The sequence below is a fragment of the Myotis nattereri genome (genome assembly GCF_964212035.1).
Source record: "Myotis nattereri genome assembly, chromosome: 1".
NCBI classification, from domain to species: domain Eukaryota; kingdom Metazoa; phylum Chordata; class Mammalia; order Chiroptera; family Vespertilionidae; genus Myotis; species Myotis nattereri.
The window spans coordinates 9,653,836-9,676,552 of record NC_138075.1 but is presented as its reverse complement, the minus strand read 5'-3'; the positions used below and the strand labels follow the sequence as shown (position 1 = coordinate 9,676,552).

The following is a 22,717-nucleotide window of genomic DNA, read 5'->3' as shown; positions in this document are numbered from 1 at the left end:
GTTGGGTGCTCAACAAATGCATATGGAGGGAAGGGATCAAAAGTGTGGTCTTGTAGGCAGTTACATAAAATAAAACACCAAGGTGACAGTGCCAACAAAATGGTATATCTGGGGTTTTTTTTTATTTCCCACTTTAATCCTGGATCTAAGCTTCCCGAGCAAAAAGCAGCCTTTGGTGACACGGGATTAAATAGCATTCTTCCACAAGCCTACTGCCTTTCTGACTAGTGTCTCTTTCTAAATGCTTCCCTTTCCTCTCATTAGAAAGCTCGACATCCCCACTAGAGGGGAGGGAATAGAGAAGAAGGTACAACACACAGCCACTGTTTCCCCGCTCTCCAATTATTGTCTCCTGCCCTCCTCACCGCCATTCCAAACCTTGCCTCCAGCCAGGAAGTTCACCACAAAGTGGCAGGCTGGAGCCTGCTTGGAGTTCCCAAAGAAACCACCCACGGGCGCCTCTCTTCTTAGCCTCCCTTAGAGGTCGGATCCGGGGGTCACACCTCCTTGCACTCTTATTTCATCTCTGCTGTAGGTCTTGTTCTGGTTACAATCTAAGCCAGCCGTGGGCAAACTACGGCCCGCGGGCCGGATCCGGCCTGTTTGAAATGAATAAAACTATTGAAAAAAAAGACTGTACCCTTTTATGTAATGATGTTTACTTTGAATTTATATTAGTTCACACAAACACTCCATCCATGCTTTTGTTCCGGCCCTCCTGTCCAGTTTAAGAACCCATTGTGGCCCTCGAGTCAAAAAGTTTGCCCACCCTGAAGGCTCATGGAACACAGAAGCTCTCTAAGTGCTCAGTAGATACCTGTGGGCTTATTTAATGAGCTGAAATGAAGAGTCCACCATCCCTCGGGGTGACTGAGGTCCTTGTGGAAGGCCAGTTCCTTTTACTGGCGCCATGTCATGAGGTACTCAAGCTCAGAAATGCTGCCAGGTCAGCCAGTAAGCATGCAGAGGGGTCTCAATTCCCGTCTTTCCAACCAAGCGTATTCCATCCCCTGAATCTTCAGTGCATCACTTGCTCTCACAAAGCCCAAGGAAGGAACTCAGGGTGCTTCCCGCCTTGTGTACCCTCAGCGCTGGGATAATTAGGGTCTTACCCTTGTTGCATTGCCGAAGGGGGATGATAGAGCCAAGGCAGATAGCGAATCACAGCTTTGTTATCTCTGTGGTTGCCCCGGGAGATTTCCATGGCTGCGATCTGAGCCAGCCCCACTTTGAGATGTCCACCAAAGGTGTCTTCATGCAGAGGCTGGGAACATGCCTTCATGTGGTTCTACAAAACCAAATGCTGTTTTGTGACTTTGGCAGAGTACCTGAGACATTCCGGGTCACTCATTAAAACAACCAGGTAGTCACTTCCACACCTTCTATCACCACTCCCAAGCATACAACCCATTGAAACGTCAATGGCTTCCCACTGCTCTTAGGATAAAGAAAAAAAATTCCTCTGCATAACCTAAAATGCCTGGAATGACCTAGCTACTGCAGAGCTCTGCATCTTACCTCTTCATCTTTGTGGTCCCACTACAGTGGTTCCCTCCCATTACTGGACTTCACTCATGCTGTTCTTGCTGCCTAACATATTGTTCCAGTCTCTCTTCACCTAATTAACTATTCATTGTTTGGATTTTAGCTTACATGTCACTTCCTCCAGGAAGCCTTCCCTGATTTCCTCCCTGGCTAGGCCATATCATCCTATTAGAAGCTCTTATGTCACTGTCTACCCCTTCTTCATGCAATTCTGAAAGTCACAATTTTAGTTTGTATAAAATTTTCATTAAACTTGGCCTCCACTACCAGACTATAAATTAAATTAGGGCAGCTAATGTATTTGTTTTTGTTTATTGTTGCATCCTAAATGCTTAGAATAGTGCTAGGTACAGTATAGATGCTTATTACATATTTTTTGAATTAATTCAGAAAAAATATCTTTGCTCAGTGTGGCTTACTGAGTGGAAAGAGGCCTGAACTGTAGTTGATACCTAGGTTCTCTAGACCCATTCATTCTGTCTTAGTCACATGACCTTAGATAAGCCACTTGCCACTTGACCTTTCTCATCTGTTTGCTAATACAAAGGAAAATCAGAGAGGTGGATTATGCCTGTAGTCCCCGACCTTTAGGTCATCATGGATGCTTCTTATTCTTATTTTGAAAGTGGCTATATAACATGAGCTAAAGATATTTAGGTAACAATTGTCCCCTCTTCTTTGTACATGGAAGCCATTTAAGTGTAGGCGACCCGATTCAGCAATCAGTAACCAGCGTGTGCTCAAACACTAGGGGGGCTTCCTTGGAAATGGCTAGGTTTGGATAGCCTGAGAAATCATCACTTTAAAGTTTGATTCTACTTTCCGCTAGGATGTGCAGATCTATTGCTGTCCCAAGAAACACTTGGACCATGTGAGCAGTCTGGCCACTGTGTTGGGTGATAAAGGGGCCATATTTTTAGCTGACGAGCTTCTGGCCTGACTAGATCCTGTTTATCAAAAAGGAATCATTTAGTGCCAGACTGCAATCTGGCTGCTGGCTGGGCCATGGTTAGAGTCTCTTCTGCCCTCTGTCCAGGGCCTGTCTCAGATCGCTCGGACCATCAATCTTTCAGTGGACTCGTGGCAGGGAGGTTGACTTGCATCAGCAATTCATCGCACCCTGCACCACCAGCAATAAGCTCAACAAAGTCACTGGGAACTTGCCCATCTGCTACTTACAGTTTGTTCTATCCCTTGTCTTCAATTATTTTCTTGAAGAAGACAGGTTCAATGCAGATAAAAACCATTAATGGCTTACGTTTGCATAATGTGTGACTGTTTACAAGCCTCTTCACATGCACTACTTCACATTAAACCTTGTCGCCATTAGCGAAGGTAGGTATCACTAGACTTGTTTTGCAAATGAGGAAACTGAGGCTCTAAGTCAGCGGTTCTCAACCTGTGGGTCGCGACCCCTTTGGCGGCCGAACGGCCCTTTCACAGGGGTCGCCTAAGACCATCCTGCATATCCGATATTTACATTATGATTCATAACAGTAGCAACATGACAGTTATGAAGGAGCAACGAAAATAATTTTATGGTTGAGTCACAACGTGAGGAGCTGTATTTAAAGGGCCAGAAGGTTGAGAACCACTGCCCTAAGTAGTGAAATGAGGCTACATGGCAAGTGCAGTTCGAATGGCTTGGGAGTCACTACAGTCTTAGGTCAGCCCCACCTCCACCACAGACCAGTAGAGTGACCTGGGCAAATGACTTCAGGCCTCGGTTTCTACAATTGTAAAATGGGGGTAACACCTCCACAGGGGCGCTGTGAGAACTGAATAAACGGCCAAAGTAAAGCTAGGCACATGGCCGATGCCACGCAAACATCCTTTCCTTTCTCCTCTCACTCTGTGCAGAGGTGGGACTCAGGGCTTCAGCCTCCCAGACATGGGCGCATCCAGCTAACGGTGGATTCCCATCCCGTCCCGTCTCTCAGACTGTTGTTGTTAACCTAAGACACGGGCACGTGGAAGCGCGCTTACCTTCAGCTTGGTCAGCGTGTGCATGTCTGCCATGAAGTCCAGCACCTCGCTGATGGACTGCCGCACGCACTCCATGGCCGCCGTGCCACACTGAAACACAAGGACACGGCTGGGCGTGCGCTCGGAGTCACGCCTTCACCTCTGCCCTGACTGCCGTGACTGTCTCCCTCTGGTTTCACGCTGTTTGCTAATGAGCTGTTTCATTTTCTAGATTTCTGACTCACTCCATTACTCTCGGCACAGCCTGTGATTGTCTGCCCGGAGTTGGGACAAACATTGATCCAAGGTTTGTGGTGGAGAACAAAGAAGCAGCCTATGGGAGACAGGGCGACATGCCTTTGTCCACTGGGCGATCGCACTGGTTTTTGGGAGATTGTGTTTCGAGCGGCTGGTATATGAAGGCTTAGCCTATGGAAAGCCATTAGCATCCGTCTTCAAGACAGGAGTCACACTAAAACTGCAGCACGTTATCGCTCTAGGGAGTCTTAGATACTCATGAAATATGTGACACCAAATTCCATCAGCAGAATCTTGACTTTCCCTATTAAAAACAAAAGCATGTAGTCCAGCCGGCATGACTAAGTGGTTGAGCACCGACCTGTGAACTAGGAGGTCACAGTTTGCTGATCAGGACACATGCCTGGGTTGTGGGCTCGGTCCCCAGTGGGGTGCGTGCAGGAGGCAGCCGATCAATGATTCTTTCTCATCATTGATGTGTTTTTTTTCTTTCTCTCTCTCTCCCTCTCCCTTCCTCTCTGAAATCAATACAAACATTTTTTTAAAATTAATAAATTAAAATTTTTAAAAAACCCAAAAGTATATAAACAAGTACTGTTTGCTGGAAGAGCCAGACTGTTTATATTCAAGTCAAGTCATTTATAACTCAACTCGTACACTATTAAATAGATAAGTGTATTACTGTTGTGTTCTTGCTGGGGATAAATAAATAAACAAGCAAAATGGTCATCTTCCCCAGACGCCAGTAGCATGTTTGCAGGTTTTAGGAAAAGAAAGCATACTTGTGCTTCGGGTTTGTAAACAGCATAAGCCTGCTCTCTCCGAGCAAGGCAGTGAATTTAGGATGCTAAGCAGAGAAAAGGGAAATGAGCAGACAGGCTGCTACATCAAAGCTGCACGGGAGGACCCACAGGCTGGGTTCACGGTGGATCAAAAGCAGGCCGTCTTTGAAGCCATCGGCATTCTGCGCCTAGGCCTTCCTCAGCTTTCCTTAGGAAAATCGGGAACGTTATATATCTAACTCGCTCACGCAGTCAGAAATCATCTTCCCATATTCATGCACATCTGCACGGCCCTGAACTGTAGCACCTCCTCTCTCCTCCGGGATGTTACGCCTGCCAGTCCCGCTGACAGGATAACAAACAGGAGAATAAGGTCACTGGCAGTTCTGCCGGAGAGTTCTCCAAGCATTTTGCATGTGCTAAGGTTTTCTTCTTTTCATTGAAATCAAGTGAAGGAATTATAAAAGGTTATTGTGCCCCTGCTTTTGGAATATTAATCCTTTAATGCAAGAAAGGATTTCCCCCCGATGTATTCCGTTTTCTCTGACCTTTCACATGTCATGCAAACAGGAGCACACACTCTGCGTGTCCTGAAAGGGATTTGTTTCTTTCACAGGCAATATTCTGTTCCTTTTCAAGAAAGCAAATGTCACAGAAAATAATGACGAGGAGCGGCATTGAATATTTGTCTTTTAAGTTTAAATTGCAAAAAAAGGAAAATGAGAGCAAAGACTTCACTATTACTCAGTTACGTTTGCTCTAGAGGCCAGCAACTACATCTAATAAAAGACTTAAAATACACTTTATAGTCAGGATCATCTTAGTGAGCTATGTACACTTATAAAATAAAGCATATCATTCTCACACACCCCTTTTTTTAAAATCTGCAAAACATCAGTATAACCTTAGGTGTGTTATTTAAAAAAAAATCACAACACCAAAGAGTCCCATTCCACTTGCTTTAGAAGGCCTATGTTTATTTCACTTGGAAAACTAATGATAAAGGTGTTGAAAACATACTCTAACCCCAAAACACGAATTGAATCATATCCAATTCTTCCTTTAAACTTTTGTCTGCTTTTAAAGTTACATTGCTTAAGTTGTAAAAGTCACATGTGCAATGTAGAAAAGTTGGAAAATACAAATTAGGAAAAAGGAAAAGGAAAATCACCATCATCCTAAGTCTTGCCCTTTGCCTGTGAGGCAGCCACTGCGACTGCGTCCTTCCAAGCTCTTCCCCGTGCCTATGGCGTACACACATACATTCAATATTGAGAAGGCCGGGGCTGTTTCCTAACCTGCTTTTATATTAAATCTATCAGAAGCATTTTCCAGTGAATTAAATATTCTTTGAAAACTTACCTTGGTAGCCACATAACAGTGTACCTTGTAGATACACCGTGTTTTATTTAAACAAAACCCTAATGCTGGGCATTCATTATATTGCCATTTGTTTGTTATTTTAAATGCTGCTGTAATAAACACACTTGTATAAGTTCTTTAGGTGCACATGTAAGTGTGTTTTTGAACGTATTTACAGAAGTAAGCGGTCAAACTGTTCTTCAGCAGGCCGTCCGAGGACCTGGCTGTACCGTTTCTCACAACCAGCAGGAGCTTATAAGCTTGTTTCACTTCATCATCCATACTTTTCTTCAGTAAGAGAAACCTGCTGATTTGCTAGCTGATTTTAATTTTTATATTTTTAATATCCTGATATTTTATATTAATTTACAGTTCACTGATGGCTAGTGAGGGTAAAAGGTACATTTTGAATGACTTATTTGTCATTGGAAAGTGTTCTATTTGTGGCTCCTACAACTATTTTTGCTCTCTTGTTGTTATTGAAATGTGTGTCTGTTACTTGTGGATTTCAATAAGCCTTTTATATATTAAGGGTATTGTTTTTAAGCTATCACATAGGTAGCAAATACTGAGTTTTAAAGAACTAAACACTACGGAAACCAGTGAGTGTGCAACAGAGACTGGCTAGCTACTCACAGAACCATTTCTCTCCCCTAGGAAGAGACTAGACATTTCCCATCCTCCCCTGCAGCTAAGTGTGGCCATGTGACTGAGTTCTAGCCAGTGGGATCGAGTAGAAGAAATGTACATTACATTTAGACCTGGCCCATGGAAACCTTCTGTGTGCCGTATTCCCTCCTCTTCTCCCAGCCGTCAGCTGACTGTAGAGGACTGCACACGACGGAAGGAACCTGATCCCACGTGTTCACATGGAAGTCCTCCTCCCTCTACTAATCAAGGTACCCCCTTTAGCGTCACACAAGCAAACAAAAGCTTTGTGCGTTGAGTCACTGAGCATTGGCATGTTATCTCATAGCATTACCCTAATTACTATCAAAAAGTCTTTAAAAAACACAGTCTAGTAATTAAACTCACAGAAATCTATTATAAAAATATAGTCTAAACTATGGACAAAGATTTAAGCACGAAGATGTTTATCGCATATTAGCTACAGTTGCAGAAGACTGAAAATAACTAAAATATCCAAACAGAATTAATGTTTTTTAATATTAGTTTTAATAGTTATTTTTTACTCACTACTTACTGCATGCTAGCACCATGCTAATATGCTTCACATGCATTATTTTATTCAATCCTCAACCTAGACATTGGGCCCTGTTATATCCCAATTTACAGATAATATAAATCAAAGAATCATAGGTTAACTGACTTTCCTCATCACATAGTAAGCGGCAGATCTCATTCTCGGCTGTGACTCTAGTCCCTACACGCTTTATCACTGTTCTGTGGTACATTCGCATGAGGTAATGCTCCGCAGCCATTAAACTTTGGGGGAAATGCTTATGCCACATGAACCAAACTGTGTTTAAACACACAGAAAAAGAGAAAGAACATTCATTAAAATGTTAGCAGTAAAATTATCTCTGTTGAATGATTATTTTTTCCGCTCTCAAAATTTCTATCCATCAAAAAAATATAAACAGTAGTTTTAAAGAAATGATTAGTGTTAAGGGTAAAACTGGTATACTTATACATGTAAATTAATAAAACTTTTTTGGAAAGCAATATGAGACTATGTACCATTAATATATCCCTACTCTTTAACTAAGGAATGAGTCCCAAGGATATAATTCAAAATAAAGGTGGAAAGTGGAAAGTATATAAATTTCCAACAATATGGGAATAAGCTACGATACTGAATAGATCAAAACATGGGGAAAAATATAAAACAACAGAGTTTCTCATTTTAAGGCAGAGGAATTATAAGTGATCCTTTTTCTTTATTAAATTTTTTCTATTGAAAATTTAAATAATTGTTTTCAATAAACAATATCCCTAAAGTTTCTGAGTTTGTTCTAGTAAACTTGCTGGCTTCTCATCTTCAATCCTGTCAATGATAATCTACCTATCTATCTATCTATCTATCTATCTATCTATAAAAAGCCAGCATCTGTAACAACCAGAACGACCGATGACTGGTCGCTGTGATGCCCACTGTGGCCAGCAAACTGGCTTGATCAGGGGATGGGGCCGGCCAGCCAACATCCTGTGGCCCCTCTCCCCAGCCGGGCACCCCTGATTGGCCCACCCCACCATGATAGGCCCGCAGCCCCTCCCCCAGGCTGCCCCCCCATCGCACCCCCACCCCTATAGGGGGCGGGGTTAGCTGGCCAACCTCCCGCAGCCCCACCCCCTGGCCATCCCTGCCCCCTATGTGCCCCCACCACACTGATTGGCCTGCAGCTCCTCCCCCTGGCCAGCCCCACCCCTGATCACACCCCTACCCCACTTTCTGCAGCCCCTCCCCGCAGCTGCCCTGGCAAACCTCCTGCAGCCCCTCCCCACTGGCCGTCCCCACCCCCTATGTGCCCCCACCACCCTGACTGGCCCACAGCCCCACCCCCCCCAGCCTCACCACCCCTGATCACACACTCCCCACCCCAATAAGGGGTGAGGCTGGCTGGCCAACCTCCTGCAGCCCCTCCCCCTGGCTGGCCCCACCCCAGATTGGTCCCCCACCCTGATCAGAGGCAGGGCCGGCTAGCCAACCACCCATGGCCCCTCCCCAAGGCTACTGGCACCTGGTCAACATGCCCCAACCTCCCGCCATCTCCTCCTCCCGCAGGCCCAGCCAGACCCCACCTGTGCACTGGGCCTCTAGTCTTAACATATTTTACCAAATAGTTCACTAGTTGATAATAATGGAAATTTTTTAATTTTCAAAGAAAATATTATAAAGGAAAAGAAGGTATTGCAATGTTTATTTCTTTCTAGAAGTAGTTAAATCAAATTACTTAGTGGGAGCCAGTATAGGAAAATTGGTTCTGGAAAAATGGAACTTGAATCAAATCTATTCTTTTTTTTTTTTTAAATCCTCACCTGAGTATATATTTTTATTGATCTTTTAGAGAGAGAGGAAGGAGGAGAGAGAGAGAGAGAGAGAGAGAGAGAGAGAGAGAGAAACATCGATATGAGAGAGAAGCATCAATTGGTTGCCTCCCCTATGCACCCTGACTGGGGGTCGAACCCACAACCTAGGTATGTGCCTTGACTGAAAATCAAACTCGCAACATTTTTGGGACAACACTCCAACCAATTGAGCCACACTGTCAATGCCAAATCTATTCTTTACGTCTGGTAATTCCTTTCCTCTCCTTAACTAGCTGCTTCAATTTTACTCATGTTTCCTGGGATTAAACGTTTCCAAGGGCTGAGATTAATTTAAATTTTCACTAGTTCTCTTTTTAAAAAGATGCTAATATGTTTTCAACTTTACAGTGTTTGTTCTATCAAAGTGAACCAGGACACAGGCCAAAAATACCTCTTTGCTAAATGAGGAAATGAGAAAACATAAAACGTAGACAATGAATTCAGTTGGGACTTACTCCAGGTACAGAGGCGATCATCTGCTTGCTCAGGATTGTTGACTCAGCTAGTTTGGTTCCAGCATCTGCACAAATAAACTAATAAGAAATTGAAAGGATAATTATTTTTAAGGGCATTTGGACAGTAATAAGTAGTTTATAATTTTATTAACTTGGCTTAAATTCATTAATGTTTACTCCTGTGACAATCTGCCCTGGATTTATGGTACTTGCTAATCATGACAGCTGATTCCTATGAGAAATTCAGAATCATCGTACTGAGATGAACACACTGATTCTTACTTTACCCAGACAGCTCTGTGGCACTGGAAACGTGCATTTGGTCAAGGAAGAAAGAAAAGCTGTCAGCAATGTCAGATCAGTTCCAACATTACTCTATTTATTCTTCAGCACTCTTGACAGTTACTAAATTTTCATAGGTTTTTCCAGACTTCTAGCATTATATCATACCTTTAGAATGAAAACAGAAAAACAATGAACCGCAGAGTGAGGATTCTAGCTGCTTCTTCCCCTCCAAGTCCCCTGCGTATCTGGTCTTCCTTACCCCCCTTCATTCACGCCTCTGTGCTAATAATGGCCCCCACTCCTGCTGTGGCGCACGGGACTTTTCACATGCTTCCATTGTAGCAGTCATGACATGAGACTGCAATGACCTATGAGTCTATTTCTTCACCTGCCGGGAGCTCTTCGAGAGCACAGCCTCAATGCACCTCGCCCCAGCACTAGACTCCAGCCTAGCATCTCAGAAGGGCTCAGCAAGAGTTTGTGAAATGAAGTGATTCATCAATGATGTACAACTGAGATCATGATGGGGATGGATTTGCCAGATGACAATTTAATTCCTTCTTTACAGATATCTACAGGTATTTCCCACAATGCAACACCCAACTATTTATTAATGGTTTTAGGGGGAAAGTTAAACATGCAGTTTGTTGAATTTGCTCTGAGCTTTTATTTCCTAGCCTCAGTTTCTCTCTCCTGGTCTCTGCTCAGTGGCTCCAATCACTGTGGGACCCAAAGCCGCTGCTATGCAGAGTCCAGAGGCTCAGACAGAAGCTTTGGCACTGACAGCTCCTCCCAATTCACTTCACTCACACACTGAAAGAGCACAGAAGAGTTGGGTGGGTCGAGGCAACGAGATGAGCTCAGCTGGGCAGGCTCAGACCTTATGAAACTGGGGAGAGGTAATGCAGGGCAGGGTGGTAGAGAAAATCTCACGGAGGCCGGGTGAGGAACAGGAGCCAGCACATGCAGACTAACCAGGGGCCAGGATCAAAGCATTATAACGGGCGGCAGGTTTGGGCTAACAAGGAGGAGCTATAGCCAAAGGCCTTCTGAGGTCAGGAAGCCCTGCGACTTCCTGGCCAAGGCCACCAGCTGGTCTTGGTGTGCTCCTCCACGAAAGGTGCTTCCGTGCAGGTGACTGAGCAGGGGCGGCGGAGACAGCAGGCAGAGCTGTCTCTGAAAGCCGCATGGCAGGCGTGGACACACATTTCCACGCTCACATTCTGTCATTTCCTCTTGCCTCAAATACAGTTACAGACACTGAAGAATCTCCTTGGCCGGTAACCACGAATCTGGCAAAGAAAGTGGCAGCTAGTAACACCCAGGGAAAACCTAAAATTTTCCATTATTTTATTCAGGAATGCTTATGTCTGCTCTTCTAATTTGGGCTTATTTCTAATACAAGGAAAAGTAAGTAATCAGGATTTTTTTAAAAAGTAAAGCCTATACCTTTGGCCAAAACCTGTAAGTAAAAAATCTGACAGAAGTATAGGGTGGGAAGAAGGAGCTCCCAAAATCCTGGCAGCTAGTTTTCCACATAAAATATATTTTCAAAAGCTCTCTGAGTCTGCAATTTAGACAAACTACTTAGAGCTAAGTTCCCAAACCTCTGCCAAGACACCAACATTTTAACTAATTTCTTTAAAACAGAAACAAGAGATGCACAGCGAATAGAGGCCAAGGGCCAGACAGCTGTGAGGAAGGGAGCCCAGGGAGTGGGAGTCTCCCTGGGGCATCCAGAGGCCTCAGCCCCTAACACATGCTTTCTGGCCTGGCTGTGCCCTGGAGGGCAAGACAAGATTCGTGAAGAAGCAAAACTTCAACTTTCTTGATCTTCAGCAGAAGCCTCTCTCACCTACCAAGGGGAAGGAGTGGCATCATGTAAGTAGGTTGTCACCGTGTAGGCTCACGGTATGAGGCCAAATTCAAATGTCTGATCTGTGATCTCTTAGAAGTCAAAATTGATTAAAAGTCACCACTCTAAACGTTATGGAGGTCTGTGGAGAGTCAAGAGTATAAAAGTGCCTAAGCCTGAAACCATCTACTATTTATTTTTCACCCATGCATTTTAATCCAGTGCATTTTAACATGGTATCTGCGACTAAGGAAACTTTCCTCTCCTCATTTTATATAGCTGCCAACCAGGAACTGAAAAACGCCATTATAATTTTATAGAATCGCTCAAAATATAAAGATGTAACTAAAGTCAGGGAGGGAAGGATGACTACCATACAAGGAAGAATTTTATACTTTCAGATAGAAATAGGCACGCCTGCCCCAATACCAAAGAACACAGAAGAAACGCAGTACCCATTATGTGTCATTACTAACTTCATTATCAAAATGAGACTCAAAATAGTATCTCCACCTCTCATCCCAAAGAGTGAGCAGACTGTTGGTAACTCAACATTAATAACCCAACACGCATACGCCTGTGAATTAAAAACAGCAGCGTGCCCCTGCCACTTCTTTGTCCTCCAGCCCACAACTAACCTATCCTTCAAAGAAAACCTTTCACCCACACGATTTCTCACACCCGAACATGCAGGTATATCCCACACAGTGGGTGTGCTATATGCAAATCAGCAGAATGTCTATTCTTGACATAATGGGAGCTGAGGACGTTCTTTTGGATTTGAGCTTCTACAGCCTGTGTGGTGGCTGCTAGTGGGCTATCGCTTTATTATGAAAACTCGGCTTCAATCCACCTTGAGAACACTTGCAATGACATCCGACACAAAGGATCTACAGCAGGCCAGCAGAAAAGAAAACATGTAGTTGAGAGCAAAACTGTCAACAGGTCTGAGTTAAAACAGTAAGACAAAGCCGTGGTCCACAGTGCAGACAACCACACCCTGAAGGTTGACATTTTAGATTCCGAAGAATGCATACAATTTTTTCTATTTTGCAAATTATTTCCTGTTTTCATGCCTCTTTTTCTTAAAAAAAAAAAAATCCACTTGAACATCCAAGGTCACCTGCCTTTATAAGTAAGTGAAAACTAACAGGAGTCAGGGCTGGACACCCACTCTAGTGGCTGGGAAGTTTCCGTGAACCAGCCTCCAGCAAGAAATTCTAGGAATTAAAAAACAGATCAGTCACTGTCTTGAAATGTTTAGAACTTGGGTTGCCTCACATTCCTTGGGCAAGTGTTTCATTGTTCTTTATGGGGATGCTTACCGAGAGTATTTGGTAAACAACAAAGGCACAGTCTATCTATGAGACTAGAAACAGCTCCATCTCTATCAGCTCATCTATCTTCTAAGTTATTAACTCCAGAGGGAGAGGAAACGGTAGTGTTTTCCTGGTGGCTGAAAGAATGCAGGGTAAAGCCAAGGTCTGAGGAACCGACTTCTCACTAATGGGGCTAATGTCACGTATGACAGCTCCCCAGAGGAGTTTTTCCTTCCAAACATTGCTCTCTTTTCTGTTTCCAAGCTTCATTTTCAGTTAAACAAGCCACCCCACTGCTTCAGATGGGGGGCCCTGATATCTTTACAGGACGTCACTGTCTGCCTCAGACACATTACGTGTCCACATTGGGAGCTGGTCCTCCGGGAGCCAGGGCCTGCTGTGCCGCCCCAGGAAAGGGAAGAGCTTTCTCTGACTCCAGGCTGGATTCTCTGGCCTAAGAGAAGCCACCAGAGAGCAGGTATCCCCTGTGCGATCCCCCAGGGGACACCTGGAGGGCCCAGGCAGTCAAGGGCAAGAGGAAAAGGAATAGGAAACCTCTATAGAAAGATGCGCTATTCATGAAGAGAGACAAGTGCTTCTTCATCCCAGGAGTGGCCCCACAGAGGACTTCTCTCCACCACTTAGCCAGGAGTCACAGGGCAGCTACGGGAACTTTTAAGTATGCCTTCCTTTTATTGCTCTCAGTAAGGAAAATTGTTTATTCTAAAGCTTATAGAACAAAGGTATATTACTTCAAAATGGCACAATGCTTAACATACTTCGTTGGAGGTGGAAATATTCATAAAGTTGTTCTCCATGGGCACAATCTCAAAATGTCTCCAAAATACCTCTCCAACCTAAATAATTTTACAACTAGATTTGTGAAATTGAATGATTCAGTGACAAATACACATCTGTTTTAAAAAGATGAAATGGAATTCATTGACATGGTATCTGAGAGTCCAAAAAACACAGTCAGTCAGAAGAGCCTACATTTTTGCCCTTTTTCTTCCTAAAACTAATTTGTTTTTGTTATTTATTCACCTCGCTGTGAGGCAATAATCACTGTTTTCATGGTTCCCTTGAGCGCTGGGCAATTGAACGTGTCAGTGTTCTTCTGCCGTCTCGTGACAAGTGCTTATTATGGTTGACTAATGCACCTCCAAAAGACCGGCCACCCACTGCAGTCGCGGCGTCGGGGCTGGACCCCCGAGAAGATCAGCCTCGTAGGTTGGCTCTGCTAGAAACCGGGGCCAATTAAGAGCCTGCTCCCCGATGCCCACAGGACAGCACCTTCCGGGCCTGAAACCTAGGCTGTTTGGAGGTCGCCAACCAAAACACTATCAGAAGCAAGTGACTTCCAGACACGGGACCTGCGAGCCTTAACTCTCCCGTGGCGAGTTCACGAAGCCCAGTTCACCGCCCTCCCCTCCAAATCAGTGTTGATCCCATTAACCTTCACGGTCACTTGTGTCAGAGTTGCTTGTGCTCAAAAGCGGTGTAGCTGCTGATGGGTGAGCAGGAGGGGCTGGCCTATGGCAGCCACTGGGAGATTCAACAGCTGCCCGGCCTCAGGAACTTAGAGATTTCCAGGCTGTGGTTTTGCTTCTACCCTCCTCTTGGGCTGCCTAGCGGCGTGGTTCAATGGGAGCCACTTCCTTCTGACTACATCATGCCCGGCACCCGCGGCTGTCACCTTCCAGCAATCGCTGCCCTCACAGAGCTTCAATGTGCCCCCAGAGGCTCTTCAAAGACAACTGAGGCCCATTGAAGGTATACCAACTCTTCATTAAACCTCAAGGCTGTGAGAGGAACTCAATTCTGGTCCTAAGGACGAGTACTATATACTAGTGAGGACAGGGGACCCAGTGGTGGGTATTAAATGGCAAATGACAGGTATCCTTCCTCCTCTTTTTCCGGGTAAACGCCTCAACTTCTACACACACACACACACACACACACACACACACACACACACACACAGTCTCCTTTCTACACCATTTCCACACTCAGTACACACCCACTACACTATGGTGGAGATTTTTTGCTTGTCACCTTCCCCCACCAGATAATAAATCTTGGAAGGAAGGGGCCATGGCTTATTCATATTTGTTTCCCCAGCACCTTCCCCAAGTCAAGGCTCATCATGGCTTAATGAGCCTTCCTCCATCTCTCAGGCTGAGTTGGCCACTCCCTGCTCCTAGTACTTTACATACTGCACAATGGTTAGCGTATTATCGGCCTGGGCTTATGCCTTTTTCATCTCTATATTCCCAAAACTTAGTCCAAAATAGGTGGTGAGTAAATATTTGTCAAGGGAAATACTGCTGAGTAGTCAAATGCGTCCAGATAATGAAAGGCTTCAGTAGTTCAGGCACTACAGCGTCACTGTAGGTTTTCAATGCAGGGCATGATCTGATGTAAAGTAGACTTTTAGCAAAATTCAACTACGTGGCCATAAGCCAGAAGACTAGATTGGTGTGGAGAGAGAAGAGGCAGTACAAAACGCTCAGAGCCGTTATGGTCACCTGGGCTAGTGACAGAAAGCCTGACCAGGCTGCCCTCCACAATGAACAGACCCTGAGGCCGGATGCTGGCTCTGCGTACGCCAGCTATGTGATCGTGGGCAAGTCACTGACCCCCCTGAGCCTGTCTCCTCATCTATGGTACAGAACCAATGTCTCCTACGGCTGTAAGGATAAAGTGAGGGGAATATGTAAAGCATATTGCCTGGCACACACAGGGACAGAAATATTTGATTTATGCATATGTCCCATAGCTTCCTTGTTTTTCTAAATATGAGTGGATCTCATGAAAGTATTACAAACAAGCCATAAGCCTACCTGGACAAGCAGAAGGAGGTTTGTATCTGGCAGAGGAGATTTCAGCTTCAGGGCCTGCAGGAGTTCCAGAACAACACTACGAGACAAGTATAGTTTATCCCGCTCCTAAATAGAACAACATAGAAGGAGGTAAGCAATTTCTAAAATTCAATTAGAACAGATCAAAGTCAAAAGAGCTTCTAAAAGATTCATAGATCAGAAATAAAAAATACTATTTAAAAATGCATAATGAACTGTCCTCAATAAATAAAATTAAAACTAAAAAGGAAAAAATTTTAAAGGCATTTTTGTGTGTATGAGTTTACTGCAGCACTGAGAACACATAATTTTTTTACAACATATTTTTATTGATTTCAGAGAGGGAGAGAGAGATAGAAACATCAATGATGAGAGAGAATCACTGATCAGCTGCCTCCTGCATGCCCCCTACCAGGGATCAAGCCCACAACCCGGGCATGTGCCCTGACTGGCAACTGAACCATGTCTTTCTGGTTCATAAGTCAATGCTCTACCACTGAGCAACACCGGCCAGGTGAGAACACATAATTTAATGCAGGGTGTGGAATGTCCGGCCTGTGGGCCATATAATGCCTGAGAAATCATTTAGTCTGGCCCTGCCAAGGCATTAGGGGTGAGTTAATGAAATGTTTGACCAAATATACCAGGCTAATCTTTAAAGTGGTAATTTTATATGGCCCACAAATGATGTTATAAATATCCATATGGCCCTTGGCAGAAGAAATGGTTCCCCATTCCTCATTTAATGGATAAGAAAACAACAGGTCTGCTCTTCAATACTGAAGTCACAGGATTTGGTTCCTATACACAGGAAATGATATAGGTTCCCAGCATTGCAGAAATTAAACAAATCTAAAAGATTTTTGTTTTAATTGAAAATTATTTAGAGACAAATATGTACAACTGCTTAAAGGATCTCGAATACTTAATACTTTTTAAATGGATAATTTTAAGCACACAGAAAAATAAAGAGGTGAAATATATTATATACTTCATCAAATCGTAACATTTTGCTCTGATTTTACATTTTTTAAATAATAAATCAAACACCACAGCAACAGTTGAAGGTACCTATATAGTGCTCTCTATTCTTTCTCCCTTCCTTGAAGTAGCCACTATTTTGAATCTGCTTATTATTTCATGTATGTTTTTAATACATATGTATTATATTAGTATTATTTTGCATATTTTAAGATTTCTATTATAAAGTATTATTATAAAGTACTGGAGGTCTGATGCATGAAATTCGTGCAAAAGTAGGCCTTCCTTCCCCCGCTGCCGGCACTGGCTTCCCTCCCACCATCCGCAGGCACCTGGGACCCAGGCTTCCCTTGTAGCCCTGGCTTCGTCCAATCTAATTAGCATATTATGCTTTTATTATTATAATGTCCAATGCTTATCTCCATTATAATGTGTAATATTATTTTTGCATGGTTTTAAATTTCTATTGTAGTGTATAACATTATACATACATATATTGCATATTTTTAACTTCCTATCATGGTATCATACTCTGCATCTCTTTCTGCAACTTATAATTTTTCACTACATTACATTTTTTTAAATTAGCCCCTTTTGATACACACAGCTCTAATTCATTCAACTAAACGGATTAATAATGTGCATGAACATACCCAAACCCATCGATCTGTCCTCCTATCAGTTTGTCTTTTTTATTGTCAATTGTAACAGATGCAAAAAAGTATATAAAACCTAAGTGTACAGATAAGTGGGTTAGCACCAGCAGCAGGTCAAACAGCAGCTCATGTAAGCATCTTAGAAGCCTCCTGTGTGTCCTTTCTTAACCACAATCAAGAACCTGGAGACCCTGTGGGTTTGTATCCAACTGTCTTTTCTTTCTTCTACGCATTCTCGCCCATGCTATCTTGCCTCCTCATATGTCCAGTTATCTTTGTGTGCTGGATGCTTTTTTAAAAGTTACTTTTAAAAATAATTTGAGGCCTGAAATGTCATCTTCCTCCAAAGAGCTTTCTGTTTGTTTTTGCTGGGTACCTGGAGGCACTAGAGGTACAGGGTTACCTTAATAAACGTACGAGACGTACTTTCTTACCTTCGGCCACCAAAGAACTTGACACCCAGCTGTGACCACAAGAGGGCAAGTTTACTTCTGAGTTATCTTTACTTTGTGGTTCTGACCAACAGTGTATGTGAGGGTGGGCGTATTAGACGGAGTTCCTGGCAGAGTTCCCACTCTTGACAGATCCTGGATTGTGACTTCTGTCCCCCTAGCCTGAACCTTCCAGAATTTCGGCTAAGACTTTCAGTCCCTTCCTCCAGAGAGGCAAACACCTACCTTCAGCGCTGGGCTCCCATCTCTGCATTCCTCTGCTCCCCCAGATCTGAGCCTGGTCACTCTTCTATATCTGGTTAGCCTTTCAATACTTTTAAGAAGTTTTCAAAAAATATTCTGTTCACTTTTTTAAACTTTTTAAGTTAAATGGGAGGATAGGTTCAAATTATCTATTCCATTCTTATCAGGGAGGAAGGCTAGGAATTTTTAAATGTATAGGTTATTTTGAGAGAATAAGCCTCTTTATTATGCTGGGTCCTCATCCATGAACATGAGCTGTGTTTCTATTAAACGTTGTTTAATAATATTTTCTGGTTATCTCCATAAAGTTCTTGCAGATTTTGATAGATTTTTTGTTGCCATAATAAATGACATTTTTAAAGTACATTTACTAGAATAATCATTTGTAGCTGAATATTAAGGTAGGTAATTTCTGGGTATCCATTTGTACCCAGCATCCTTGCTGAACTCTCTTATAAAAGTTATAAAAAGGTGCCTATGGATAGATTCTCTTTGGTTCATTTATAATCACATATCTACCAAAAGTGAGAGTTTTATTTTTCCTTTCCTTTCCAATATGTTGGATTTTTCTTCCTGTCTTACTGAGCTTAGTAGGACATGCAGGGCCAGAGTGAATAGGGGCAGTGGTAGCAGGCATCCTTGTCTTATTATTGTAAAGGCACTACTGCTGGCACTTCGCCATTAAGTATAATGCTTCCTAGAGGTTTCTGATTAACAGCCTTTGTCAAGTTAAAGCAGTTACTTCTATTCCTAGTTGGACAAGAATTATCGTAAGAGGATGCTGAATTATAAAGAGTGTTTCTTTTCTATCTGCTGAGATAATGATAAAAGTTTTTCTACATTAATCTGGTAACACGGTGACATAAATAAGTGTCCTAATAGTTAAGCCACTATTACATTTCAAGAAAATCCTCCCTAGGTCATGAGGCTTTGGTTTTTAAAAAAATCCTTAATTTGCTATTATTCCTTCAGAATTTTTGTATCTCCATCAGGTCGGTATCAACTATCTATTGGCCTCATAATGTATTGCAATACATCTTTTAGTACTTGTTTCAGTTAAAAATATATTAGGAAATTTCTAATTTTCCAAATAGTTTATTTAGCCTTCACTCTTAAATAATAGCTTAACTGGTAGAGAATTCCAGGTGAACCATTATTTTTTTTCTCACAATTTTAAAGACATTTTCCCCATCATCTTCTGGCTTCCATTGTGCTGTTGAGAAGTTTGTTGTCAGTCTATCTACAAAGTGTCTTTTCTCTTGCTTGCTCTTAAAAAATTTTATCTGTCTTGGTTGTTCTGTCAATTTGTACCTTACTTATGTAGTCTATGACATGAGCAGGTAAATTTTTAGTTTATTTGTAATACTTTTAGTGCTTATTGTACTTCCTGAATCAAAGCATTAATGACTTCCATAAATTCTAGAATTGCTAAGAAACCTATTTTCCCTCTCTGAAACACTTCTCTTTCTCACCGTGATCGCTTCATCTCTTTGCTGCATACTATGTAGCTTCTTCAGTTCTACTTTCCATCTTACCAATTCCCTCTTTGGCTATGTCTAATTTGCTGTTTAACCTGTCCATCAAGTTTTTTATGTCAGTGACTATTTCATTTCTAGACTTCCTACTTTTTTCAAATCTTTCTGGGTGTGTTTTTTTAAGTGACTAAATCTCTTCTCATGTTTTTAATTCTCCTTTGCGTGATTATCATTTAAGCATGTTTTATAATCTCTATCACATCATTCTGATATTGGAAATCCTTAGGGGAAAATAACCTTGCTGTTTGTTGACTCTGTTATCTAGCTCATGGTGGATTATTTCTTCATATGATTTATAATTTTAGAATCTGGCTCACGATCATCAGGATCTTAACTGTGGAAATCCTGTTAGGCCTAAGTCGAAAGCATATCCCTCCAGAGGGGTTTGAGGATTGACTTTGGGTTTGCTTCTGCCAGACACTCCAATGCTATTCCTTGCTCAGCACCTATGTTACTTGGCTTTTTAGTTCAGAGCATGTAGGTATTATAAATCAAATTCTAAACATGTTCAAAGGTAGGTTCATGTTTACTAATTCTCAAAGTTACTATAAATCTTTCTCTCAGTTCTCAGATTATACAGATCCCATTCTTTGTCACCTCCACATAAGAATATATTCTTTCCCAATCACCCTTTTACCAAATGGATAGCCTGTCAAGGGTCCTGACTTTCTGCTGGGGATGACTCCGTTCCAACGCCCAGCCTAAAATAGTCCCAAGACCTCAGCTCCTTTCTCTGTGTGGACTTTAAAACTCAAGCCACTAAGCTGCCGAAGCAAGCACCACCGCCCCTTCCCTATCTCGAGACTTCTACACTATCAGCTTCTATGCTTACCCTCTGGTTCTCAATGTCCTCTGCACTTTTGTCTCCTTTCATTTTTATAAAATTAGCTCTATTTTAAAAATCATGTTTATTTCATCCAGCATTTCTGGTGTTTAAGGGGGGCAGTTTTCAGGTTATCTAGGATGCCAGATTGGCAGAAAGAGAAGTCCCCAAGTCCTTGCATTTCCATGCCCTTTCTTTTTATTAAATAGAGAGAAGGCTTGATTAGATGCTGCTATTTAACAGTTTCCGATAGTTTCTCATTATCTACGCAGTAGGTGGGTACACCCTAGATTGAAGCTTTCTGTAAGTAACATTCATTTCAAGTTGAAAAATGAGAAAGGGTGATGACAGTAGGATGTGGGAGGCCCTGAAAGTTATGATCGATTATGAGGGGATAATAATGTATAGTGAATATTCAAATCCAAGAATATGTTGAATTCAAATTGGTGGAAGTTCCCCTGTCATTAATACCAATACTGGACAACTTAATAAATTCTAACTCATTATGGTTCTTCCTTTGGAAAATGCACTGATTTAAATAAATCACGCATAAAGAAAATGACTTTTAAATACAGAGCATCTTTTCATTCTATTTGGTGCTGTGTCCTACAGATCTATTTTTTTTTTTTTTAAGTAAAAAGAAGGAAAAGGTTATTTTTCAGGAAGGATTTGAAAAAAGACAAAATGTTGATTATTTTGGTAGTTAGGAAACATATCATTCCAGACAGAGTAATGGTTTATAATCAGAAAGACTAAAGAGAGGATTATCACGGAACACTTAACATGGCAGAGTGGACACAAAATGGAAAGAAATGAGACAACTATGTTTTAAATAGAATTAAAGCCTTGGTATAAAATTAGATTTTTATGAGGAAAATAAAGGGCTTACAGAAGTGAACAACATGAATAAAGGAGCATTCTGAACATTCAAGAAAACAGCAGAAACAGAGACCCCATTGAAAATAAACTTGGAAATTGGGAAGTAAGATTTGCACATTGTTCGTAAGGACAGAAATGCCTCCTGCTTTTCCATTAGCGTCTACCAGCTGCAACAAGGCTGCTATATGCACTGGGCAAGCAGTAGTTTTCCACTTCGCCAGTGGTGGGGCAGGGGATCTAAATCTAATGCAATAGAGAAAGCATTATTAAGGCAAGATGACAAAAGATGAGATTACAATCTCAGAGGCCGAGAACCCAGCCCTGGGGAGACAGATAAATGATGCGAATTAAGGAGCTCTTCACAGGCTTTTACAAATGGCTGCCTAATTTTTTTCTACTTTGGGTATAAAATAATATGTAGTGATGGCTAGCCCATTAATCATGGGTAAACTTGAGAAGGACTTTAAGAGGTCATTTAGACTATTATCTCATTTCAATCAAAATACCTCTTCTCTTGTCCAGCCGGCCTGGCTCAGTGGTTGAGCATCAACTTATGAACCAAGAAGTCATGGTTTGGATTCTTGATCAGGGCACATGCCCGGGTTGAGGGCTCAATCCCCAGTCGGGGTATGTAGGAGACAGCCGATCAATGGTTCTCTCTTATCAATACGTTTCTATCTCTCTTTCCTTATCCCTTCCTCTCTGAAATCAATAAAAATATTTTTTTAAAGAGCTCTTCTCTTCTAAACTATATGATTCTCAATCCTCCAAACTTGCATATTTAAGACATTTTATGTACATACTAGAGGTCTGGTGCACAGATTCATGCACTGGTGGGGTCCCTTGGCCTGGCCTGCAGGGATCTAGCCAAAACCAGCTCACTGACATCCCCTGAGGGGTCCTGGATTCCAAGAGGGTGGTTCTCGGGTGATGCACTCTGGAATCAGGCTCCCTCCTCCCTGGTTCCAGGTGCATCACCTAAGAACCGCAGTTGCCAAGTCACCACAGCTTGGCAGCTCCTGCATTGAGTATCTGCCCCCTGTTGGTCATTGCGTGTCATAGCTACCGGATGGACGGTCGAACAGACAGTCACTTAGGCTTTTATATATGTAGATGTAAAGTGTTTCTTTCCAATGATATTTATTAGCCCTCAGTAGAATTACCCATTTTAAAACTATATTGAAGCAATTAGCCTAACAGGGATTTGACACAACTATGACACTTACCTTAGTGAAAGCTCGGTAACATAGGCCACACACCTCTACCAGGTAGGCCAGAGTGAAGACAGCATTCTGAATTACAAAGCTGAGCAGTTTTGAAAACGGTTCCAACAAACTCTGCAATGAGATTGGGGCCAAATAAAATCCATTGCTGACTCTTTCATTTTAAAAAGTATTAAAAGTCTTATGA

The 22,717-nt window shown here is 42.4% G+C and overlaps 1 protein-coding gene across 4 annotated transcripts in view; it reads right to left on the bottom strand.

Annotated features, from left to right (window-relative positions):
- Nucleotides 1-22,717, bottom strand: part of UNC79 (unc-79 homolog, NALCN channel complex subunit) — a 226,455-nt gene that overhangs the window by 18,821 nt on the left and 184,917 nt on the right. For all 4 annotated transcript variants that reach the window (XM_081097313.1, XM_081097312.1, XM_081097314.1 and 1 more), the window contains 5 exons: nucleotides 22,534-22,644; nucleotides 15,721-15,825; nucleotides 9,419-9,496; nucleotides 3,532-3,621; nucleotides 1,113-1,288 (listed from right to left, as the gene is read on the bottom strand). In XM_081097313.1, coding sequence (XP_080953439.1) covers nucleotides 1,113-1,288; nucleotides 3,532-3,621; nucleotides 9,419-9,496; nucleotides 15,721-15,825; nucleotides 22,534-22,644 — 560 coding nt within the window. The remainder of the gene's footprint in view (nucleotides 1-1,112; nucleotides 1,289-3,531; nucleotides 3,622-9,418; nucleotides 9,497-15,720; nucleotides 15,826-22,533; nucleotides 22,645-22,717) is intronic.